General features: G+C 39.8%; 1 protein-coding gene and 1 non-coding gene across 7 annotated transcripts in view; both read right to left on the reverse strand.

Annotated features, from left to right (window-relative positions):
- MAP3K20 (mitogen-activated protein kinase kinase kinase 20) overlaps nt 1–25,396 on the reverse strand; it is a 204,670-nt gene that overhangs the window by 36,833 nt on the left and 142,441 nt on the right. For 3 of the 6 annotated variants that reach the window (XM_017973405.4, XM_002749336.7, XM_008998686.4), the window contains exons 10-14: nt 23,784–23,890; nt 15,992–16,127; nt 3,267–3,311; nt 782–812; nt 545–684 (exon numbers count right to left, since the gene is read on the reverse strand). In XM_017973405.4, coding sequence (XP_017828894.1) covers nt 545–684; nt 782–812; nt 3,267–3,311; nt 15,992–16,127; nt 23,784–23,890 — 459 coding nt within the window. Of the gene's footprint in view, nt 1–544; nt 685–781; nt 813–3,266; nt 3,312–11,004; nt 12,110–15,991; nt 16,128–23,783; nt 23,891–25,396 lie in introns of those variants that run through there. The other 3 variants (XM_035304527.3, XM_008998687.5, XM_054257512.2) reach the window with 1 other exon arrangement.
- LOC118154896 (U6 spliceosomal RNA) lies at nt 19,345–19,450 on the reverse strand. The gene has a single exon (XR_004745147.1). It is a non-coding gene; the product is annotated as a U6 spliceosomal RNA (small nuclear RNA).

The following is a 25,396-nucleotide window of genomic DNA, read 5'->3' on the forward strand; positions in this document are numbered from 1 at the left end:
GATATTCAGGTATCTCCCTGTACTGAACCTACTATACCAGGTATGCACCTTTTTGCTGTTGGATGATGAGGAATGAATACAGGTGCCTGGGGGCAGCTGCTGATTATCTGCTGGTGTAAGCATTTCAGCACAGTAATGACCAGCATAGCACCATTTCCATCTGCAGCCCCTAACAGGTGATCTGCTGCATAGTACTCAATAAAGATTTGTTGATGGAGGCTGGGCACAGTGGCTCACACCTGTAATTCCAGCACTTTGGGAGGCTAAAGCAGGTGGATCAGTTGAGGCCAGGAGTTCGAGACCAGCCTGGCCAACATGGTGAAACCCTTTCTCTACTAAAACTACAAAAATTAGCCAGGTGTGGTGGCATGCTCCTGTAGCCTCAGCTACTCAGGAGGCTGAGGCAGAATTCCTTGAACCTATCCAGGAGATGGAGTTTGCAGTGAGCCAAGATTGCACCTTTGCACGCCAGCCTGGGCAACAGAACAAGACTCTGTCTCAAAAACAAACATTTGCTGATGGAATGTTCTCCCTTTCTGAATACCTTTAGGTGAATGATGTGCCCCTTGGACACAATGCCCATGTCTTTCAGGTCTTCTTCCTCCAGCAGCAGCAGCCGCTTCCCTGTAATGTTGTTTTCTTTAAACAAGTTTGCATATACACTCATCTCTGCTGAAGAGTCACCTGAAGGAAGTGATTAGAAGGCAGCAGAAAATTAGACAAAATCACATCCAGAACAAAGTTAACTCCATGAATTGAGAAGGTAACTGATTCCACTTGCCTTTTCTGACGAGTTGCTGAACCCAAAAATACTGTGAAAGAGAGGACACATAGGGTTTTGAAGATTCACACATGGTCAGTGGTCAGTCTTCACAGTAAACATTGAGTTTTCAATAGATCAAAATAGCTTTAATTCCTGGCTCAACCACAGAGGTAAAATAGACTTTCTCTTTGTAGTTTTAAAACCTCGAGCTTTCAAATGGGAGATACCCTTCTCTTCAGGGGTCTTGGACAGTTGAAAGACCATTGGTTTTCCTCCTTCTTTGGGAGGTATTTTTAAATCCTTTCAAGAGTGTTCTTACTTATAGTGATTTTTCCATTTATGTACCAGTGGTCTCCTGGATTGCTGAGGGGCACCGGTGTACTCAGGAATTGTATGAGTTACAGAGACAACACAGCAGTGGACCGGGCAGTGGATGGAAGGAATCTTCTGTTCTGGGCCAGGTCATGAAGTAGCCACGTGGCCCAGGCCAAGTCAAAGTGCAGAGCTTCCTATGTAGAAAGAGGAGACTGGACCCAGTGGCCCTTAGCCCCTGTGTATCACGTGGCCTGAGTTTACTGTACCTTGGTGAGGGGAGAGGATGGGAGGCCAGACTCAGTCCCTCTGATTCTTCGGGGAGCCCTCAACTCTGGAATTTTATTTAATTGGCCTGGAAACCACTCAACCTCAAAGCAAAGACTAAAAATAGCTGTTAGAACTCAGTGCTTTTTCAAAAATTTCTTTTCAAATGAGAGTGGCAACTTTGCAGCTAGGGATAGAGATTATATCGAGGCTTATGAATAAAGGAGACCCTGAGTCCTCTCTCCTTGTTAAGCAGGGCTGGCAGGAAAGTGAGAATCACTGGGGCTCAGTGAATGGGAAGAAATAGTGGCAACTGGTGCCAAGTTTCCTTACTCTACGGAAGCCAAAGCAGTTAGCTAATGGTGAAAGCAGGTGCACTTCAAGAGAATACAAAGGGCAGAGAAGGAAATGCCTGGGCCCCAAACCAGATTAAGCTAGGTAAACAGACCTTTTGAGGAGTTTCCCGTAGCTAGTCTGCACTTGGTGGCACCTGGTCTGTTCCCTGGGCTAGAGCCCACACCCACTAAGGCTGGCATTACACTTTTGTTGTTGTTTCATTTTCATTCAGCGATACCCTGAACTTGTTAAATAGACATGGAAAGGCATAAGTTTCTGAGTGTTCTATAACTTAAAAAATACACTTTTAAAAATTTGAGGTGGAGTCTCGCTCTGTCCCCCAGGCTGAAGTGCAGTAGTATGATCTTGGCTCACTGCAACCTCTGCCTTCTGTGTTCCAGTGATTTTCTTGCCTCAGCCACCCAAGTAGCTGGGATTACAGGCGTGCACCACCACGCCCCATTCACTTTTGTATTTTTAGTAGAGATGGGGTTTTGCCATGTTGGCCAGGCTGGTCTTGAACTCCTGAGCTCAAGTGATCCTCATGCCTCGGCCTCCCAAAGCGCTGGGATTACAGGCCACTGCACCCAGCCTGGTCCTTGAGTTTTCTCATCAGGAATTTTCATACCTGTTTTGTCACTAAGAAGATAGATAATGGCGATGTAACAGACTAAGTTGGATTGTTTCTCCGGGTTTCTACCCATGTAGAGGTAGGAGTTCCTGTGGACTTCAACAGTCTGAGTGCAGCTGCTCAGAAACATAGAGCTTCTCTGGCTAAAGCTACAGAGAATATCTGGGCATGCTTGTGTCTGTTCCTGCTTGGGGGGCCAGAGTAAGGCTGGCAAATAAGATGCCTTGCTTTCAAACAGGCCTGAGGTGGAAGGAAAGCCAGTTCAGTGGTGTCCCTGCCCAGCACTGCTTTTACCAGATCCTCCTCCACCATGGCTCAAGGCCATCCCTGGCTTTTAAAAAGATGTAACATCACTTTTTTTTCAAGTATGTTCATTTGTTTTCCTGAGCCACCACTTTAATTTCTTCATTGGTATTTGTTACGGTAGTCTGCAATATTTTCAGAGCAAATAGGGAGGTAGAACCCTCTTAGAAGATTTGCAGAGATATTTGCTTTACTCTTGAGGCCTTATTTTCAATCATTATTGAGTTAAAAACAGAAAAAAGACCGGGCGCAGTGGCTCCTACCTGTAATCCCAGCACTTTGGGAGGCCGAGGCTGGTAGATCACTTGGAAGTTAGGAGTTCGAGACCAGCCTGGCCAACATAGTGAAACCCTGTCTCTACTAAAAATACAAAACTTAGCCAGGCATGCTGGTGAGCACCTATAGTCTCAGCTACTCAGTAGGCTGAGGCAGAATAGCTTGAACCTCAGGAGGTGGAGGTTGCAGTGAGCCAAGATCATGCCACTGCACTCCAGCCTGGGCAACAGAGCAAGACTGTCTCAAAAAAAGAAAAAGAATTTGTCAACTTCTGCTGGTTAGACTTTCCTAAGGCCCCATCTCTTCCCCTAAACACTTAGGGACAAATTTATGAAATACCTGCCCAGGTCAAATAAGGCATGAATGCAAAGAGCTTACCACATCGTCTTCTGTCCATGCACCAATCTCAAAGGAAGGCAGCAGCTGCATGGGAAATATGCATGAAATGGAAAAAAAAAAAAAGGTAATATTATCATTGTCTTTTTGGTTCATCCTCTTGTCTCACTCTTAGCTCTCAGCTGCTGCTCTGGCTTGGTTCCTCCTGCAGGTTGGGTTGAACGGAAAACAGTTTCCTGAGGCAGTTCTCAGTGCTGCAGTAATATACACCAGTCTCTCAGTAACAAGTCATTGTACTTTGGGAACCGTTTTGTATTCCTCTGTTGGTACATGGCATCCCAAGAGTGGGTTTTACATCCCACAGTAAGGCCTCAGCAGTCAAGGAATTTCTGACATTTTCTCTGAGACCAGAGCCTTCCTCAGAATTCTCGGACAACATGAAGACTGTTGGGTTATTAATGAAAATTGCAAAGCAACCACTTGGTATCCAGATGATGTATTATGCCTGTTCTCACAGGGGAATTTCTAAGTATTTAAAGATCTCATTTGCATAACATTTTAAAAATCAAATGTTAGTACCCAGAGATGAAAAAGGATATGGGAAAGTGGTATTGTCCTAAGAATCCCAGGCTGCAGAGTTGCTCTGACTAAAACAGATTACAATACCTCACTGTGAGGTTCACAAGTATGAATGAAGACGTCTCCGGAGGACTTCAGCCTGCACCATTTTCAGAGCCAAAGAGCTACTTACTCTCTTCAATATATGCCCCATCTGAATAATAAATGCTTACATAATTTTTAGAAGTCTGCATGCCCTATAAGTCAAATTAGAGTTTGGTACAGCTATTAGCTTTAACTGACCTAACTTGCCCCCAAAAATGGATTGCTCATGAGATAACATGGCAAAGTGTCATTCGTCTTGTTACAAATAATATTTTCTTGTGAGTTAAAAAAAAAAAGATGTTGAATTTGGTTGCTTTTACTATTAGTATAAAAATCAGAGGGTAGGTGAGTTAACCTTTCTAACTTGTGGGTATTTTGTACTCACAGGGTCAAAATTCTGCTAGGAAAGCCACGGCCCCTGCCTTCAAGGAGGTTTTGATTTAACTGGGGCAAATACAGGTAAAAATTATACATGGGGGACTCCAAGGCCACCTGAATCTTGGTTTACTTAATGCCTAACATAGTGCCTGGCATATGATATCTGGTAAATTTTTGTTGAGTCATTTTGCAAAATGAATAAAATGGTGCATTTACTGAAATGCCGAGTTCTCTGGTATAGAGTTCAATGTCTATGGGTATACCATAGACAGATGTATTCACAGAGGGATTTGTAGAATAAGATGGGAGAATGGAAGGCAGAATGGCTTGAACTGGGTCCTGCAGGGCAAGAAGAGAGGCGATTCCGGGAAAAGAGAAGCAACAAGGCAAAACCTGGCATGGTGGGAGAGGGAGGGACAGGAGGGAAGGATGGGCACGGGAAGCAATGAGTTTATGTTGGAGGAAAAAGGGGAAATGAGGCAGACAGGGCAGGGAGGCAAGCAGAAAAACCCACTGGATGGAATGGATATGAATGCTTTGGGTTTGATATTATAGACAAGTACACACTGAAGTCGATCCTGTTCTATGTATACTCTGCTACCTGCATGTGCTTCCATTCCCTCCAGGGTTGCCTTTGCCTCCTGGGAAACACTTGAGGTGGGTAGGAATCATTAAATACACTCCTCTACTTTAATAATGGGGAAAGGACAAAGACTCGAGGAATAGAATCTAAAGCTGAAGTGGATCAAAGAAACTACGTGACAATTTTATCTCTTCACAGGGCAGCTGGACACAGCTGCAGAATCACGCCATTCCCTTCTCCCATCACGGAAGCAAATGTAAAATATGGAACTTTTTTGATTCATTCAAGAAACAACAGACTGAGTTACAGAAATATTTTCCTGCATCAAGGCTCACTTTATAGAAACTGGGATGGGAGGAGGGGATGTGTAGTGTTATTTTTATGAAATTCCCAAATGTTGTGCTAAACAAAATTGAGAAATAAGTATTTTTGAATAGAATAGAAGTTGTAAATGAAATAACTAATCAAAACCAGCATCTCTGGTTTTAATGTCAAAAGGAGAGGGGGTTGGTTGCACGCTGAGGATGGTTCTCCAGTACGATGCCTTGGGAAAGGCACTGGGTTCAGCTGGATACTCACTCCAGCAGGATTCTTTGCACGATGCTTGCAAAGATCAGTGAGAGGAAGGCTGGAGCCAGGCACTGCTTCATGACGATTTGAATTTGGCAAGACAGGGGATAAGAGTTAATGATCTCCAGCCACAGAGTGGCTTATCATTTCCTTTATGTTTTCTGTACCTTGTTAACATATCAGTGTATCTGCAGTAGGATGAGTTCTAAGCCTTTCTTTCTTTTGGGAATAAAAAAAAAATCCACCCCATAACTGTCCCATCACTTTACAAATTTATTATTTACACTCCCACTGACTTTAGGAGGGAAAAGCTAACACTTGTGTGCATACGTGTGACCACGATTCCTTCAAAGGATGTTGGGAATCCAGTCTAACAGAGATCTTACATACACAGCAACACATAACAAAGGGATTTACTGTCAAAACGTTTATTGCAAAATGGAGTCTTAGAACAAAGGAAAGCAAAGAAAAGTTCACATCAAAATGAAATGTATGACACCAACTTGAATTTCTGAATACACTGTGGACTTTGTGCTGGAATATCAAATTCCAACTATAAAATCAGTAACTGAATAGTCTTACCACACAAGAGTAAAATTTAATCTTCCATACAAACATTATACAAGATATTTGGCATAGGACTTGCTCAGAATAATACTGCAATAGAATAACTGAGAAAAAGTTTTTGCCAAAAAAATAAAGTGATGATGCATCTATTCAAAGCTCACACTCAAAGAATATAAATATTTCCTATTAGTACAAAAATTGTAAAAGTGCAAAAGCAATTGTGCAGTGTATCGTATCTGACATTAAAAGATATAGTATTCTGCACACAACATAAAATAATTAATGTAGGTGCTTGGAACTCTCGTTTTGAAGTAAATCATCGCATGCCTGAAAGCTCCTCACAAGGCAACAGAGTGCAAACAAAGGTGGAGTCTGAGAAAACATGGCCAGTCTTCTAGATTTCCTGATAGACACTCACTTTTCATCATAGAAATGCTGTATCTAGAGCTGTCGGGCTATGTTACGATCGAGAGAAGAGAGCAGATTCTTCTGTCCAGAAATGCTTAACACTTAAACAGGAAAACAGTCTTACTCAAAAGCAGTAAAAGGTGCCTGATTATAGAAAATTTATGCTCTATTATATATGTGATATGAAACTCTGCTACTTTCAAAAGGCTGCAACATGTCTAGTAAAATAAACATTTTTAAAGTATTAATATTTAACACAGAGTAAGTTTTAAAACCGTTATTTATAAAACTCTTACCATTCTAATGAAAACTCTGAAAAAGGTATATACACAGTAATTCTAGAAGAAGTCATTCTGGATCACTTCTAAACCCTTCCTCACCCCCAATTCCTTGATTTTTTAATGGGGATCAAGTTTGACTACCTTTGCTAGTGTTAACAAGTCTAACAAATTCACTGCATGTTAAAAATCACTGCTAAAAACCCGCCTTCAACATTTCCAGAGCACCAAAACCAGGGAGCTACATGCTTTCAACTTCTTTTCACTGGTTATGTAAAATAGTAAAATGTAATTTTGATTTCAAAAAATGATGGGTAGACAAAGGGGGCTTTAAATTAACCTGTAGAATCGTAGCTACCTCAACAAGTTTTTTTTTTTTTTTTTTTTTTTCCTTCTTCTTATTTATTGTGGAATCAGTGTAATGGGTGAGTGGCCTGCCCTGGTGGATTGGGCTGTTTCATCAAGTTTCCACCAGCATTCCTAAGAAAGAAACCATTTCCCCTTAGGGAAATGGTGATTTAAGATAAAGCCACAAACTCACAAAATTCAGATTGTATGTTGCTGTAATTCCAAAAATACGTTTTTTTTTTGACTTGGGTAATTTTGTTCAAGGGAAAAATAATTAGACACAAAACTCTGAAGTTTCTCGATTTGATAAATTTGTCATTGGGGAGGGGAAAATGCTGTTTGTATTTTGTTTTGGGTTTTTTTTTTTTGAGACAAAGTCTCACTCTGTCATCCAGCCTGGAGTGTAGTGGTGTAATCTCAGCTCCCTGCAACCTCCACCTCCTGAGTTCAAGCAATTCTCCTGCCTCAGCCTCCTGAGTAGCTGGGAATACAGGCATGCACCACCACACCTAGCTAATTTTTGTATTTTTAGTAGCAACAGGATTTCACCATGTTGGCCAGGCTGTTCTCGAACCCCTGACCTCAGGTGATCTGCCCACCTTGGACTCCCAAAGTGCTGGGATTACAGGTGTGAGCCACCGCAGCCAGCCTATTTTGGATGGAAGACTTTACTGAGCAAACTGTCCCTGGAATTCATAATGTTACTATTCCTGGCACTGGGCACCCAATGCCACCCTAGTTGCTATGACAACCAAAAATGTGCCCTAGCCCCAACACTTCCAAACACCATTAGCCGACAGCACGACCCCAGTTGAGAACCACTAGGAGGGTCTCATCAAATTCTACAAGATCAACTTTATGAATTAAGAAAAAAAGATGAAAGGTGAGACATTTTCAGCTGCATGTCTCCGATAATTATTACCACAATTGAGAGACGCAATTCTCATTTTGAATTTTTACATTTCTCACTGTTTCTTTTAACCCTTCTCTTCCTAAATGTACATTTTTATAAATCAAGTAATTGGAACTAAATCCAACACTGATAACTGCCATTTCAAAAATTGATCTGAAAAGTGAATTAGAAGCTTTACAATTCATATCGTCATTAGAAATTCTGCATATGGCTAATAAATATTCCTTTTAAAATTAATAGAGTCTAAAGTCTTCCAAATGATCTTATCTTTATAGATAGGGTGAGAACACTATAAAATTCTGGTTATATGATTTAGATTTCAGGGATGTGTTAACATTTTCTTTTCTTTTCTTTTTTTTTTTTTTAGATGGAGTTTCGCTCTTGTTACCTAGGCTGGAGTGCAATGGCGCGATCTCGGCTTACCGCAACCTCCGCCTCCTGGGTTCAGGCAATTCTCCTGCCTCAGCCTCCTGAGTAGCTGGGATTACAGGCACGCGCCACCGAGCCCAGCTAATTTTTTGTGTTTTTAGTAGAGACGAGGTTTCACCATGTTGACCAGGATGGTCTCAATCTCTTGACCTTGTGATCCACCTGCCTCGGCCTCCCAAAGTGCTGGGATTACAGGCTTGAGCCACCGCGCCCGGCCCAACATTTTCAAACCACAAGAAGGAACTGATTTGGAATGCAAAGTAAAAGAGCCAATGTCATGTGTTAATGATCAGTAGTTCTACGTGGAGAACAATTTTAAGCTTTTCACTGAGGCCCTTTCTGCTGTATTCTAAATCCTTGCAGGTTCTTCTTGATGGTAAAGTATTGAGCTATGAGCATCTCTGGAATACTGGTGAGGAAAATGGCAGCAGTTAAGGAATGAGGAAAATATTACCTAATTAATGATAAAGTTAGGTCCAGCATAGAGTCTTATTATTTTTCTCTTTGGCCTATTTGACTGCTTTTATTAATGCATCAGAACTTTGTGTGTAATCATATAGATTTATATATAAATTAAGAAAACAATGTCCATTTCATTCAGTTCATATGTTCTAAATGTACTGCTGATCGTTCTTAGAAGCAAGGTTTACATTCTTACATAAAGTGCACAAATCCCGAAGTTAGCCCAGAGATCCCCTTGCCTTTTTCAGCTTTGCTCAAATGTTACCTTATCAGTGGGGCCTTTCCCGACCACACTTTATAAACCTCAACATTCACCCATGGGCTTATCCTCCTTCCCTGCTTATTTTTTGGCATGTACTTATCAAATGTGAACATATGATGCATTTGCTTTGCTTATCATCAGTCTTTGCTCACTGGCGCGTAAACTATGTGAGTGCAGATTTTCATCTAGCTATCTTCCAGAACAGTGTCTGGCACAGAGAAGGAACTCAATGAATGTTGAATGAATGACTGTATCTTTGCCTTGTAAACTCCATGCTATTGGCTCTCTTGTCAGGCGGCTGACTATTGCATCCCAGGGCATGCTGGAAAGACAGGAGTCCCAAGCCTTCCCTTTTGCTCTACTCCAAGCTTTTCTGCTTGGGCGTACCGACTAGAGTCAGGTAGTACTTCTCTATGTCTGAGCACAGACAAGCTGTGTGCATGTATTTGTATATATGTGTGAATAGACAGAGAAACTAGTAGCATGGGTACGTGGGGAATCCATCTTTTAGGGAAAGGTTTACCAACCCTTTTTGTATTTAGTCTCATTTCAGACCAGGTTAACCTGGCCAGGGCTCATAGTTTTCAAAGAGCAACAGAAGAAATCTGTTTAGCTTACATTCTAAGAATGTTCTCTTTATCTTTCCTGAAAGCTATCCACTTTTAATTTCATCTCATACTACAGAGAAAATATTATTTGAAACTGATAGTTTAGTTTTCCAGAAGGTTACTGAAATCACCAACTTTTCAGTGTCTTCACTGGCACCATTCATAGTCGCTAACGTTAACTAGCCACTTTCCATGGGCCTGGTGCTGTGCTAAGTGCTTTCCATTTATCATTTGTTTTAACTGCACAATGATCCTTTCAAGTAGATACTATTAGTATTCCCACGTTGAAGATAAGCAAACAGACATACAGGGGTTAAACAATTTGCCCAAGAGTAAGGGGGCCTGGGATTCTGAGTGACAGCTGGACTCTGATCTCTTTCTTCATCACTGTGCCACCTAGACCGCTATACACCTCACACCCAGAACACTGTATTAGTTATTTCTCCCCAAATGAAACTGGCACAGCATACTGATCATTATGTGGTATTTTTCAGCTCTCAATGGGCATTAGGAGCCTATCACATTTCAAATTCCAAGAGGTTTTAATGATCAAATATAGTTAGAAATACTGTTAGATCATAGCTGTGATGACATCCTTTCTTAAACTTCATAAAAAGAACCACCAAAAATATTTTGGCTTAGTAGTTAAATAATGATTTAGATTGAAAAAAGTCTTTGTTCTTGTTTTATAATTGAAACAAGTTTTGACAAATAGGTGATACCATTCTGAGAATATTCCTGGCTAGCCAGGTTTTCAGAGCAATGCTTGCATCTACTCCTAAAACAGCAACATCATTAAGCAGGGTTGAAACACAAAACAACTCTGGAAGGCTAAACTTGATATGGAAAGGACCTATGCTTTTGCCTCAGTGAGGATAATTTATCAACTATTTCTTTTATAAGATTTAATTTCCTCTTTAAAATAGCTATACATATATTTAGAAGCCAGGATTATTATGCCTTCTAAAAAACAAACAAACATGCATACCCCACTTACTGGAAAATCCAGGAGAGGAATAAACTCACCCCCCTGGAAACATCCCCTTAAGACCACATCTTTCTCTTCGTATAAAGCACAAGCCCAGCCCTAAAAGACAGTGTGGTGTTGTTAAGAAGCTTCCACGGCCAGCAGTTGTATGAAAGTTTGCAACATCTGCTGTTGGTTTCAAATTAGAGTATTTTTTCTTCAAATATACGACTGAGAACACTGCTCAGGCTTTACATTGAGCAGCTGTGCTATTTAGTACTAAAATTCTCTGCACTTAGGTATTTGTGAAGAACATTTCATTATAACCTTCTTTCATCTCGGTATTTTTGTTGTTGGATTTTATACTATCAATTCTTTCTTTCTTTTTTTTTTTTTGAGACGGTCTTGTTCTCTTGCCCAGTCTGGAGTGCGGTGCTGCCATCATGGCTCACTGCAGCCCTGACTGATTGCTAGGTCTCGAGCGATCCTCCTGCCTTGGCCTCCCAAGTATCTGGGACTACAGATGCATGCTACTGTGCCAGCTAATTTTGTAATTATCAGTAGACACGAGGTCTTACTATGTTGCTCAGGCCAACCATTTCTGATACTACAGTGTATTGCTATAAGGAAAAAGAGTATGTCACAGAATTATTAAGTGTTAAAGAAGAATTAGGAGTTAAGAGTTCTTGTTCAAAATGTAAGTTTTTAGAAATGATTTGAATAAAGGAAATAAAGTCAAATACAAGCTGAAAAGTATTCATTTAAAAAGAAAAAGCCAGAATGCCACTGCTTTAAAAGTCCTATATTGTATATAGAATCACAAGTTTCTATAATCAGGCACCACATTTGCTGATTCATAAATATACTTTTTGGCTTAATTTTCCCATTTTTCTGTAAGCAAAAAATAAAGGAGAATTGATAAGAAATTACAGTCATGTAAATGTGATTGGCCTAAAAATGCAGTGCTTGGTTTTGTGCCTCCTTACTGGTTTTTGTACAGACTTGAGATAACAAGTTAGTTTTGTTTTTTTCCAAACATTTTCGATTTTATTACTTTGCTTTTTGCTTTCATTCACTATTATCAATGTCATTATCCTCCTCCTCACCGTCATCATCATCATCATCGTCACCTTCTGACAAGTCAAAATCACTGAACCCCAGAGCCATGTTGACTTTCTTTCCCCTTCTCTTAGATGTGGTTTTGGAAGAATTCTGCTTGGCTTGCATGTTTATCTGCATCCCAGAATGCATCACAGCTCCTGCTTTGTTCATTGAGAAGATATCCCCAAAGCCCATCAGCATCATGGCCTGCAGACTTGGGTTCATGCCATGGCCCTCCCCGTTACTTGTTGCTGTGATCTGACATGACATCTCTGCACTGTTTGACTCCTCTGTTTTAGATTCAAAGTAAGACTCCTCAGACATTCTTGCAGCAAGAGGCAAGAGAAGCTATCAAAAGGGAAGAAAGGACAGAAGTAAAAAGAGAAATTAGGACCAATTTAAATCAGGAAAATAGATACCACAAAATTAGTTGGCACTACACAGGAGGTAAATGATTAGTGTAATAAATGAATGTAGAGAATTATGTGAGAATTCATTATTGGCAGATTTGGCTCCAGCATATTTGCCATAATTTATGAATGACAGGATAAATCACAACCACAAGTTTGCAAAGCACCACAGAAAGCCAAATTTCAAATAGAAATGAAGTTGCAAGTTTTAAGCCCTCATTTTGCTTAAAACAAAATAGTTTTTAGGATTTATCTTAACTTTTTCCAATTTCATGTTCACACAGAAACATTTAGTTAACCATTATATTTTTTAAAAAATAAATTAAGCAGAGATTCAATCTCAAATGAAAAATCAAGAAACCTTGTACCAAAAAGGAAAGCTTAGAGGAAGCACAAAAACAGTGCAGCAATCGATACAGTTCTAGAGAAATGTGGGTTGTCAACTACCTTTTTATCTGGATTAGTACTCTGAACATACACTAAAAATCAGTCTACAATTCACTTGCTTCCACTTATTTATCTATAGTAGCCAGAACTGATATAATACTATTTATTCAGGCCAGGCACGGTGGCTCACGCCTGTAATCCCAGCACTTTGGGAGGCCAAGGCGGGCGGATCACGAGGTCAAGAGATCGAGATCATCCTGGCCAGTATAGTGAAACCATCTCTACTAAAATACAAAAATTAGCTGGGTGTGGTGGCGTGTGCCTGTAGTCTCGGCTACTCGGGAGGCTGAGGCAGGAGAACTGCTTGAAGCCGGGAGGCGGAGGTTGCAGTGAGCCGAGATCACGCCACTGCGCTCCAGCCTGGTGCCTGGCGAAAGAGCGAGACTCTGTCTCAAAAAAAAAAAAAAAAAAAAAAAGTATTTATTCAAATGATTAAATAATTCACTTGTGAACAAATTCTAGATTCTGTCTCTCACATTTAAGTTAGACTTGAGTACGTAAATACGTGAAAACAGGGAAGAAAGGAAAATAGTGTCAATTTAGATCACTCTAATATGCTTTAATATTCAAATTTTCTTTAACAGAACACTTTTTCTAAGATGTCACCACTCACAGTGGTCACAGACATTTATTTTCTACTTTATGTAATTATTTTGAACAGGCAGCTTATTCTCATAAATGTTTGGGCATATCCATTTCAGGGGTAAAACTGTTAGGATATGAAAAATGTTACTGCCTCTTTTGAGAAATATGCAAATCAAGGCTTAAGTTTTTGGCATAGTTTAAATATGGATACAATTATGATAAATAATGTACTGGCATGACCGCTACATCCTGGTGCCTAATATTCTGGATCAATTTCCTAATTTTTAAACTGAAGTTGGAGCTGAGTTTTTAAAAAGTAGCTCACTCTTTTGGGAAAAACCCTTCTGGAGTTGTTAGTTCAATAACTTTAATTTCATATAATTGAACTGAAAAGTATCTGTTATATGGAAGAAAACAATTGCATTAGGTCTTAAACATTAGAAACAAGATGTTATTTTCCTGGCAGTCAAACTCCTCAGCTTCTGAAATTTGTTTTCAATTGTTAGATATTCTCAGGGACTCTTTGTGGCTTGTATTATTTTGAGGGTCCTTCCTTACATTAGGTTTGACTCTAAAGCTCTCTATGAATGTTTCTCAGATAAGCTTCTATTGTTAAATAAAATTTTACATTAAGCTTCAACTATAATTAGAAAATAAACATTATCCATATCAATGCATAAAGGATTAATCTCCCCAAATATCCTTAACTAATGTTTTAGTTTTAGGAAAGAAAATAGTGTCCTTGAAATGTATTCAATGATACAGTTTTTTATGAAGTTACATAAATGTTAAACTCATACAATTAAGATGAGGCCACATACAGGAAACCTAAACCTCCAGCCTCTTCCTTTTTAAAAGGTTTATTTCATCTTTCTCTAAGAAATCTATTAAAGCCAAACAGAAACTGATGTGAGGACAAAAGAAAATACCTACTTACAAAATATCTGAACATAAACTTTCTTTCCTTCAGAAATACCAGCTCTAAGCAGAAGAGACATTAAAAGCAAGTACTGTAAAGAAAGAAAACTTATCTCCCATAAGGAAAAAAGAACATCTCACTGAGATTGTGCTGCAGGCTGTCCATTGTTAGATGGTAGCCCTCAAAGCAGTTCCTGCACAGAAAGTTTTCTGGAGTTAAAAACTCAAGCAGGCAACCCACCGAGCAGACAGCGCTTTATTATTTATTATGCAACTATGTTACTAAGAGCAATAATGTGTGCTAGGCAGCCCATAATTTCTTAGCAAAACTGATGCCAATAAACTAAAGAGAGGTTCTGAAGCATATGTGAATGGGTAAAGTTTTTTCTTAAAATACTACATATAGAAAGAGTCAAGCCATGCAATGCTCTACAGCTTTAGATTTCAATGCATTTTACACAAAACAAAACAAAACCTCGCAGACTTCAGAATCTGTACTCTAGGGGTGAGGTCACATTTTTGCTTCTGTCCCTCATGAGCTCTGGGAGAAGCAGTGCTCCTGTGCAGGTCCCTAGAGTGAGGCTTTCAGAGGCTGCCTGCTGGCACCAAGTCAGCCAGAACAGGAAACTTCTCTCATCGTCTTTCTCACCAGCCAAGTGAAATTCACAGATAAAATGTGGGCACTTTTTAAATGTTCCCTGATAGTGTTATGGATAGCAATTCAATTCATCTTGGAATTCCCTGGAGAACCGAAGTCCTTCTTTTTCCAAGTTGGATCTGATAATAAACATTTAGCTTCATTGTATTTTCCTTTTTTGGATATCAAGTTGCTTCTCCACACAAGTTGGGAAGGAGACAGACTATTTTATTCTTTAGATGCTAGAAAATATTTTGCAATTGGGCATTGGCTGCTTAATGAAGATTAAGACTTTTAAAGATGGGAAAGCTTTTTGCTGACCATGAAATGAACGGCATTTCAGGGTTTTTTTGCACAATCACCATAGTAACTATCGAAAATGAATTTAAAATGTTTCCTTTTAATCTACCATTACTTGGTTAATTTTAAGTGAACAAATATTGCCCATTAAAAACCCTGGGGAAAAAACAATTATACATTTATACTTAATTCCTGAAAATGTCATGCCATTTAAAATAGGAAAGAATGCTGAAATTTGATTAGACTTTAATAATATCATATCAGCATGTAAGCTCAAGATTAGTGTATAACCAGTGAAATGCTTAAAAATAATTTTTATATTCTTCTAAATACAAGATTTGGGAGAAAACAAGATACTGCCTAGGTGTAATAAATACTGAAAGCTTGTCCAGAGAGAATCTTTTTCCAATATTTTGCTGCCCGTGATTGTAACACTAAATTGAGTATGAAATATTAATGCTTCTCATTTGTATGTCATCATGGTTAGCTCCGTTTTAGAAGAAAAACACGGTTAAGTTCTGACACATCAAAGACTGTTAGTCGGAGAGCTGCTGGAGTTAGAGTTATTAATGACTGAGCGACTAGGAGTTAATCAGCACTGAGGTGCATGTTCCGAGATTGAGCAGATGGTGTGAAGATACATCAGATTTTATTTTTGTAATTCTAATATACAAACACACTGACAGAGTAACAGTTCTTAAGGAAGGAGCCAGAAATAGGATAAGCTTTTCTTTTACATCTCTGGCATTTTGTTAGTTGAAATTGGGTATGAACGCCGCTTGAGTACACACACGGGCCCTTTAATACCCAGGCGCGAGGCAGGAAATGAGGAAGGGGCGGCGGGAGGCAGGGGAAGAGGTGCCATGCTGCCATGCTCGGCCGCGCAGTCTACGAGCTGCATGTGGAAAGACAGCAAAGCGGGAGGATACTCACCGGGGTGTTGGACTGCTCGGTCAGCTTTTGCTCCCACATCTTTAAACGTCTTTCTCGTTCTTTAAGCTCCTGCTCCTTAAAGCTGAGATCACGCTCTAGTTTCTTTAGCCTCTCAAGAGTTGCCTCAATTTCGCACCTGCATAGGGATAGCTGGTTTCAGTCTCAGCTTTACTTAAGAGACATCAAATGCTTACTGGGTCCATCAGAATGCTAACCAAAGTAAAAGACATATCCTGGTGCTTTAAAATCAACCAGGAAACTGCCGGAGGAGAAGGAATCTTTCATGTCCTGAAATATCAAGAGGTAGTTTCTAGCTTGGAAAAATAAGCTCGAAATGTTTCAACAAAGCATTCAGGAGCCACTGGGGTGCAGCATAAGCTATGGAGCTGGTGTCCTGGTGCAGCCATTTAGTAAATACTTAACGTTTATCTAGCTCTTTACAGTTTACAAGTGCTGTTATATATGATCTCATCTTATTCCCATAACAGTCCCAAGAAACAGGTATTCACCTCATAGTATAGGTGGGAAAATGATATTCGGGTTAGGTGATCAACAACGCACCATCAGTAAGTGGTTGGAATGACACTTTAGGCTACTCATTGGCTGAGAAACCCAAGCAATCAATTGACTAACCTGACCCAGTCTCCTCAGTTGTAAGGGGTGGTGCTTATACCACATTAGGGTTCCCCTGCCTGCCTGATCCTCAGCCTTACATAGGCAACATGTTTTTTTTTTAAAAAACCATACACCAGAACTCAACAAAACATGGATTTCTAGGACCCTTCCTTAGAGCTTATGAGTCAGTAGGCGTGGTTGGGGCCCTGGAATTTTCTTTTCTTTTTTGTTTGAGACAGAGTCTCTCTCTGTCACCAGGCTGGAGTGCAATGGCGCCATCTTGGCTCACTGCAACCTCTGCCTCCTGGGTTTAAGCGATTCTCCTGCCTCAGCCTCCCGATAGCTGGGACTACTGGTGTGCACCACCATGCCCAGCTAATTTTTGTATTTTTAGTAGAGACGGGGTTTCACTATGTTGGCCAGGATGGTCTCGATCTCTTGACCTCGTGATCTGCCTGCCTTGGCCTCCCAAAGTGCTAGGATTACAAGCGTGAGCCACCGCGCCCAGCCTCTGGAATTTTCATTTTTTCATAAAAGACCCAAGTAATTTTTATGATCAGGCAAGTGTAGGAAACCCTGGGCCAGATGAACTCTGAGGTCCTTTTAAATTCTAATAATTTTAAAGGAAGTTCTTTCCTTAGTGTCTATTGGCCAACCAACCTCACCACTTGGAAACATATGCCATGTTACAGAACTCTGTCCTTCACAGAAGGTGGAACTGGTACCATGGCTCAGCACCAACTTTTTTCTCCTTCAGGGCTCTTGCAATGTTTAAGTCTAAATTTATGTTTTGACAACTGGAAACTCTTTCCCTTAAGTTTCTGAAAAGCCTGTAAGTAAGCAACAATACTGAGAGAATGAGGGAGAGGGAGAAGAAGTCAAGGCTAGAGGAGGCACTGTAGAGAAGGATGCAGAAGAAGCTGAACTCTTGCAGGAAAGCTGCTGGCTGCTGCCAGCAGCTGCTTCCAGGTGCCACTGAGGCAATCCTGCGTTATCATGGCATAATCACAGTTGAGACCTTGATTATGGAAGGGAGAAGCCCCACATCTAAGTTCATGAATATACGTAATCCAAGTCTGCCTTTTTCTTTCTAGGGAGAATAAGAGCTTACTCTTATTGGACCATTCCAATGCTCTTACAGATAATAAGCAAGTGACGAATGAAAACAAAAGATTCTGGGTCTTAACTGGCAACATCCAACTCAGGGAACAGGTATGGCGGTGGGGCTAGATTTGGCTCAACCCTTCACTTCCCTGCTCATCTGAAAGGCACCTCAGAGCAAGGGTAAGAAGCCTCTGCTGCGCTGCCCACAAATACCAACACGCTGTCCCTTTTACGGTACCATTTGAAAAATCAAAAAAGGCTAAAGTCATATTATAGTCCCTAAAGAATGCAATGAATCAGCAATCTTTCAGAATTATGACTATCATAAAATCCAAATTTTATCCCTGATATTTCTGACAAAAATATTATGCCTATGCACATAAAGTTTATTTTTCAATGGAGGACTGAGAGGAAAAAGTCATGAAAACCCTTAGGGTAAACTTTTGTCACACAAAAAAGGAAAGAGCGAGCCATCTTCAGTCAGTGAGGCAGTCAGAGGGTGGCAAGTAGGTGGTGGAGCTGGGTGGGCTCAGTGTGTGATGGCAGAGGCCTGGACCAGCATCTATGCGGCGCTTCTGCCAACCCAGTCCCCATGCCCCTGCCAGCGAGACTAATCTCACCGATGTTCTTTTAGACCAGGGTAAATGGCCTCTACATTCAATTTCACTTGTCGTTTAAGCCAAAGATGCATCTTAATAAGTTCCCACTCTGGGAGCCTACTACAATTTTGAGCATTTCTGGAAAACAGATCAAGAGTTAAATAAACGGAAAGCTGTGACACAAACAGACACCGAGTCAATCTCCTTCCTAGTCTGTCTCCTCAGGCCCAGCTTTCCCACAGCCTCCCAATACCCCGGAGTATGAAATCATGTGTGAGGTGATACACCATTAGAGGCGTAACCCCAACCCGGGGACGACATAAAAGCAGCTGCTCCCTTGGTTTTTTTGGTGCATTGTTTTGCATCAAATGCATTTGTTGACATATTTATTTAACCTCCTTGTTCTAAAAATATAGTTTAAATGTCTTAGTTGATGAAAATTATGGTCTTCTCATAAGCCAAATCCAATCAAGGTCAATGTCAACTAGTATCAATTTTCCATATGCCAAAACCAGGCAATGAACTCTAATTATCTTCTTTCATCAGACAGAAACTTACTTTGAAGTAAAAGGTCAATTTGTAAAAAGAGTGATGTAGAATCTATATTACATGATAAATGTATAATCTGTTTATTAAATGTAGTGTTATATATTACATGATTTGTGCTAACATTGCACAGATTGCAAAGGTTACATTTTTTTATCTCTGCTTTTTTGTTTTTAAGAAGGCATGTCAGAGTGAGAGTACTTTGGTCACCACGGGAAACACAACCCACAAAGTGTTTTGCCAAGAGAAACAGATCTGAACGCTGTCACAACACGGCGTGGCTCGTTCAGTGTAGGTACCACAGATCTACAATCACGTGGTTAATGAAAATCTAAAACAGGACAAGCAGGATGACACATTTTCTGCTTTTTTCTTTTTTTTTTGGAGGAGGTGGGAATGGATTTGGAAGTAGGAATATTCCTCAATGGGGTCAGTGCCTTCACTTACAGGGGCCTCAGTTTCCCCCCTCTTGGACATTAGAAAATGGAAGAAAATATGGAACACTTCACGAATTTGCTATCATCCTTGCACAAGGGCCATGCTAATCTTCTCTGTATTGTTCCAGTTTTAGTATACGTGCTGCCGAGGCGAGCACTCCATTTTCCGTTCTTAATTTTCATTGCCATTATTACTAGTAAGTCAATGGGAGGAGAAACTAGCTGAAGATCTAATGAATGAGGAAAGGTCTGACACTAGATTTTGTTACTATGATTTATTAGGTCAAAGGAAAGAACTCACTTTATGTGGTTTTCAATAATGTAGTTTTAAAAAGAGTCTTCAGAATAACCATCCAATTTTCTAAAAATACAAGTTGCATCTGGTCTATGTGTAGAGGAAGCTCTACCAGAAAATAATCATTTGCCAGAAACACCACAGCAGGATGGGAATCAGGCTTCACTGTGATCACTGTGATTCTAATTTACTAAAACACTCTTTGGACACCAGTCAGGTGATTTCAGACACTAGATAAAAGTTGGGGGGAAAAAGGGAGTAGTCTGAATGTGTTGTCTTTTGAAATGTTGAGATTATCTGATAGAAACACATAATTCTTTTCAGTGGTTGACACTGAGTTAGTCCGTTTGCCTTAATAACCTAAAATGATCATGCCCTGTAATATTAATATTTCTCTTAGCTAAAAAGGAATCCAGTCAAGTGAATGTTGCACGCTAATGAGAAGACAGCCTGACAGCGGCCACAAGTCAGTAACTGCACTGCACAGCATGGGTGCAAGGGCAGGCCCGTGTTACCAGACCACCTGGGTTCTGTTTCCAGGGCCATCCCAGCACTGTATGATTTTCAGCAAGTTACTCAATTTACCTTTGCATCTGTTGTATAATTTAGGGTTGCTATGGGGATTAAAAAAGAAAATCTAAATGAAGTACAAGCATCTGGTAAGAACCTAATAAGTGACAACTGTGTTTATTATTATTAAAATTACTATTATAGTCCTCTCTGTTTTTAACCAATTGCCTACTTCAGTGAAAATAGCTCTGCCGCTTCTCAGACTGTGGTTTACTGGTTCGGGTCAAGATATATATTCTCTCTCCAGCTCTCAGATGAGGATTAACAGTTCCTGAAAGATGAGGAGACCCTTTAGGCAACTGTATGCCTTTTACTAAAATACGTCACTATTTTACCTCCTTTTTTCCCCCCATTCTCAATCATCAATTTTATTTCCTTCACTTTTCATCTTCAAGCATTTTAAAAATTGAATTTTTCATTCAACTAGTCCATGCTTATTGTAGAAGAACTAGGAAATAAAATTATACAAATAAAAAAATTCTCTATAATCCCATTACCCAGTCATAACACTGACTTTTTGATACTTTTCTCTATGTACATATACACAATATGTATTTTATAAAAAATAGAATCATTCTAAACAAACTAGACTATAGGCTTAACTCTTAAATCATTGATCAGATCTGTGTTTTTAGGAATGACCACGTTATTATGTGCATAGAGATATCGTCATTTTTATTTTTCTGTTTATTGCACTTTATACCATTTCTGGTTTATTGTTCTCAATGATGCTTTGCTGAATAAGTGTCCACACATTTTTGCACAGGCTTCCAATTTCTTTCTTTTTTTTTTTTTGAATAGGATCTCACTCTGTCGCCCAGGCTGGAGTGTAGTAGTATGATCTTGGCTCAATGCAGCCTCGACCTCCCCAGCTCAAGTGATCCTCAGACCTCAGTCTCCCGAGTAGCTGGGAGTTAGAGTCACAATGCCCAGCTAATTTTAATTGTGAGTAGAGATGAGGTCTCTATGTTGCCCAGGCTAGTCTCGAACTTCTGGGCTCAAACAATCTTTCACCTTGGCCTCCTAAAGTGTTGGGATTACAGGTGTGAGCCACCACACCTGGATTTGTTGACTTACTTTAAAAAACTCCCTAGCTTGGTATTAAAATTCAACTAATCCCTTTGATAATAGATCAAATAGCATTTTCTCTAGAATTCTTTTATTACATCCTTGTACTAGATCAGATTTTATGGCTATATGCTCTCAGACCTCTAGTATTTCTCTTTCATAATACTTGTCAAAATAGAAATGAGATAGTTTTTAATATATTTAATAGTTTAACATTGGACACTTGGGCTGGAGAGCTCCATGTGCCCTGGAATTCTTGTGCTCATTGCTACGGCCCAGTACCAGAATGGCAGCAGTCATTCTCACACCAGCAGAAGTTCAATGAATGAATGAATAAATATAAGAAGTACTTTTGTCATGGCAAACAAATTAACTTACATTAATAGTCTCCAATAAAAATTAGAGAATATAAATCTCCAACTTATATTCTCTTGCATAATATCATAATGTCTTTTTATATTATTACTACCATAGTAATTTTCTCCCTTGCTTCCCCAAATAGTTACCGAGCAAATGCTGTGTTCAAGGCACATTTAGATGCTGTGAGTGATGAACAAATGTGATTGTCTGCCTCTCTTACATTTCAGCCGGCGAGACACACATTAAACACCAACTGCTGAAGTACTTCTTAATTCCAATAGCAGTAAAGCCTATGAAGGAGATGCTCTCAGAGCACACAAAGTGGAACCTGGTCTGGCCTGGTGTCAGGAAGCGTTCCCCTGCAGATGTGTTATTCGACTGCTATGTGAATGATGAACAGGAGTCAAGGTGGGGTGTGATGGCAGGTGTGGTGAGCAGCTAAAATGGGATACGTTTTAAAGAAAGGAAACTGTACTTGCAAAGACCCTTAATGGGGGAGAAATATGCATGTGTTGAGGGACTGAAAGCTAGAAATTAAGGGGAGAATGATCTTAAGCTGACGCTGGTGAGGCCAGAGTACAGAGGGTCTTGTGAGTCTTCTTAAGTATTCTGGTCTTTTTTTTTTTGAGACCGAGTCTCACTCTGTCACCAGGCTGGAGCACAGTGGCATGATCTCGGCTTGCTGCAACCTCCACCTCTCGGGTTCAAGCAATTCTCGTGCTTCAGCCTCCTGAGTAGCTGGGACTACAGGTGTGTGCTACCATGTCCGGCTAATTTTTGTATTTCTAGTAGAGATGAAGTTTTGCCATGTTGGCCAGGCTGGTCTTAAACTCCTGGGCTCAAGTGATCCACCCGCCTTGGCCTCCCAAAGTGCTGGTATTGCAGGCATGAGCCACCATACCAAGTATTCTGGTCTTTGTCTTAAAATTAATAGGAACTCATATATGGATTTTAAAGGACAGTGATCTGATGACAGGTATACTGATCTCTTATTGCAAAACACAAATATTACTTACATGCTTTGTTTTATTAATTATCTCAGCCCAGAAAAAAGTCTCTCATACCTATACTTGAGCTCACTGTATAACTTTTGAATTAGTAAATAAAAATTTTTTTACCTCACTGGTACTAGATAGATATTTCAAAAAAATAAAAATAAATAAGGTTATTATAAAACAACAAACAGCCCAAAAAAATATCTAGCAACAGGAGTAAACAATGCAGTAGTTTTCAAAGTGCATGCAGTGTTCACTTTGCATCAGCAGATGGCGTAAGGCGTCATGTTACTGCCATGGCTATCTGGAGCAGAGATGAAGTTACCTAAATCTCTGCTGAGTCAGGAGGGGAATAATGTCAGCTTCCAAACATGCTATTTATATTCATGCATCATGTGACCTGGCTTAAATGTTTGATCCTGGGTTTACTCTTCCACTCATACAATATAGTTTTCTCATTACTAAGTTTGTTTAACAAGCTTTAATAGGATTTATGACATCCAAAGTTTTCTATATTATCCCTATCCCCCTCCACCAGCCGACACAAGTGCTCTGCAAATTTCAAGGTAAACAGTATTCTTGTTTCTTACGGAACAGAGGCCAAGCTTCCTAACAAAGAGTAAACACAGAGAAATGTAACCATCTTTTGTCTCAGAAGATACGATTTCAGCATTCTTTTTTTTTTTTTTGAGACAAAGTTTTGCTCATTACTCAGGCTAGAGTACAGTACACGATCTCAGCTTCACTGCAATGTCCACCTCCCAGGTTCAAGTGATTCTCCTGCCTCAGCCTCCCAAGTAGCTGGGATTACAGGCATGCAACACCATGCCCAGCTAATTTTTTAATATTTTTATTAGAGATGGGGTTTCTATATGTTGGTCAGACTAGTCTTGAACTCTTGACCTCAGGTGATCTACCCACCTTGGCCTCCCAGGTTTGGGATTACAGGTGTGAGCTACCACGCCCAGCCTCAAGATTCTTTTCAAATACCTACACAAGGCAACAACCTTGGAGAAACTCTTGCTTACTTATGAAATGCAGGACTTACAAGATTTCCAGAATCATAAAAAAAAAATTTTTCTTTTTCCCTATGCCATGCTCAGAAATCAGGACTGTCATTAAGACCTCTGGTTCTCTTCTTCATTGAGACGAGTGATGATCATTCAAAGCCAGACACTGTGGCGGGGTGTCAGGGCTACCCACCTCCACTCCGCCTTGTTGTGCAGGAATGAGTTACACTTGTCAGGAAGGCTTGTGTCATTTGACATGGACTCCAGAATTGAAATGATTTGCTTGAATGATGGCCGTTTCTGAAGAAGAGGAAATAAGTAATCATTTGGTGGGACTTGAGATATTTAAGAGAAAACGTAAATATCTACAAGCATAGTAATAAACTCAACCCACCTTAACAAAATAAAACATGATACAATGTCCTGATATAGTTATCTTACAATCATTAGATCACTCGGGTTTAAGGAACCGTATTCTCTATTTTCAGTGAATTATTCACAAGGGGAGATTCAGATGTTGTTTTTCTCTCATGCGGTCTAAGGTTGGGATAATTTGTGTTTTTTTCCAGGAAGAGAGAACACTAATTCTTTTAGTTATGATTAAGAACTCCTAAAAGGAGTTTAAAAGTCCTTTAAAAATCTATGTGGTAAATATGGTAAAAAGTTAATGGTACAGGGTGTGTGGTGGGTATGTTAGTGTTCACTGTAAAATTCTTTCCACTTCATGTTTGAAAATTTTTATGATAAAGTGTTGGTGGAAAATCTACCTATCGATCTATTGGAACTAATAAAACTGTCCACATTGGTTTGTCAGAAAACAAAATTCAGGTACTATGAAGATTACGTGGGTGAGGAAATACTCTATACACCAAACCACCATGACACAGAATTTGCCTATATAACAAACCTGGCAACGTACCCCTGAACCTAAAAGTAAAAAAAAAAAAAGAAAACAGTCCCCTGATTTTAAAGCCATCATAACTTCACTGTTCTCAGTATTTATTTTCTGTTATAACTGGCTGGAGTGGAAAGACACTATAAGGTACTGCTCACTAGAAATGAGCAGTGGTTAAGTGTGTTTGGCTAGCAGTAACTATTCTAGTCTGTGTCTTTAGACTCTAGCCAAGGTTGAGACAAAAGGTTAAAACAAAGAGAGAAAGATAATAAAAAGGATGATGCACATTCTGTCTTCATCATGCCTCGTAATTACACCATTACTGAACAAATTATAGTTGCAGCAATTAAAACATGCATTTTAATTTAAGAGCACCAAAACAAGAAATAACGTTGAGGTGGCTTGCTCTCAGGATTTCAGTGCTTCCTACATTACTAAGAAAAGCAATTTTTCCATTTCTCAGAAATATAAAAACCCAGGATATAAATTGAGTTCTGCCATTATCCTTCTCGTGAATAAGGGCACTTGTGTGCATGTGTGTGTCTGTCTTTAGAGGAGAGCATTCATAGAGAAATGTTAAAGATATATATTAAGCCTTCTAATAAGCAAAGAGAAAAATGCCTTAAAAATGCTCTGTTTATCTTAATTTTGTCCTCCTCTTAATTTTTCCCAGCATGTACTGGGTTTTAAAATGATTTTTTTTTTTTTTTTTTTTTTAAGAGAGGCAGAGTCTTGCTGTGTTGCTCAGGCTGGAATGCAGTGGCATGATCATAGCTCACTACAGCCTCAACCACTGGGGCTCAAGCAATCCTCCTGCCTCAGCCTCCCAAGTGGTGGGGACTAAAGGTGTTTGGCACCATGGCCAGCTAATTTTTTAGTTTTTTTGTACAGAAGGGGTCTTGCCATCTTGC

The sequence above is a fragment of the Callithrix jacchus genome, chromosome 6, assembly GCF_049354715.1.
Source record: "Callithrix jacchus isolate 240 chromosome 6, calJac240_pri, whole genome shotgun sequence".
Classification (NCBI taxonomy): Eukaryota; Metazoa; Chordata; class Mammalia; order Primates; family Cebidae; genus Callithrix; species Callithrix jacchus.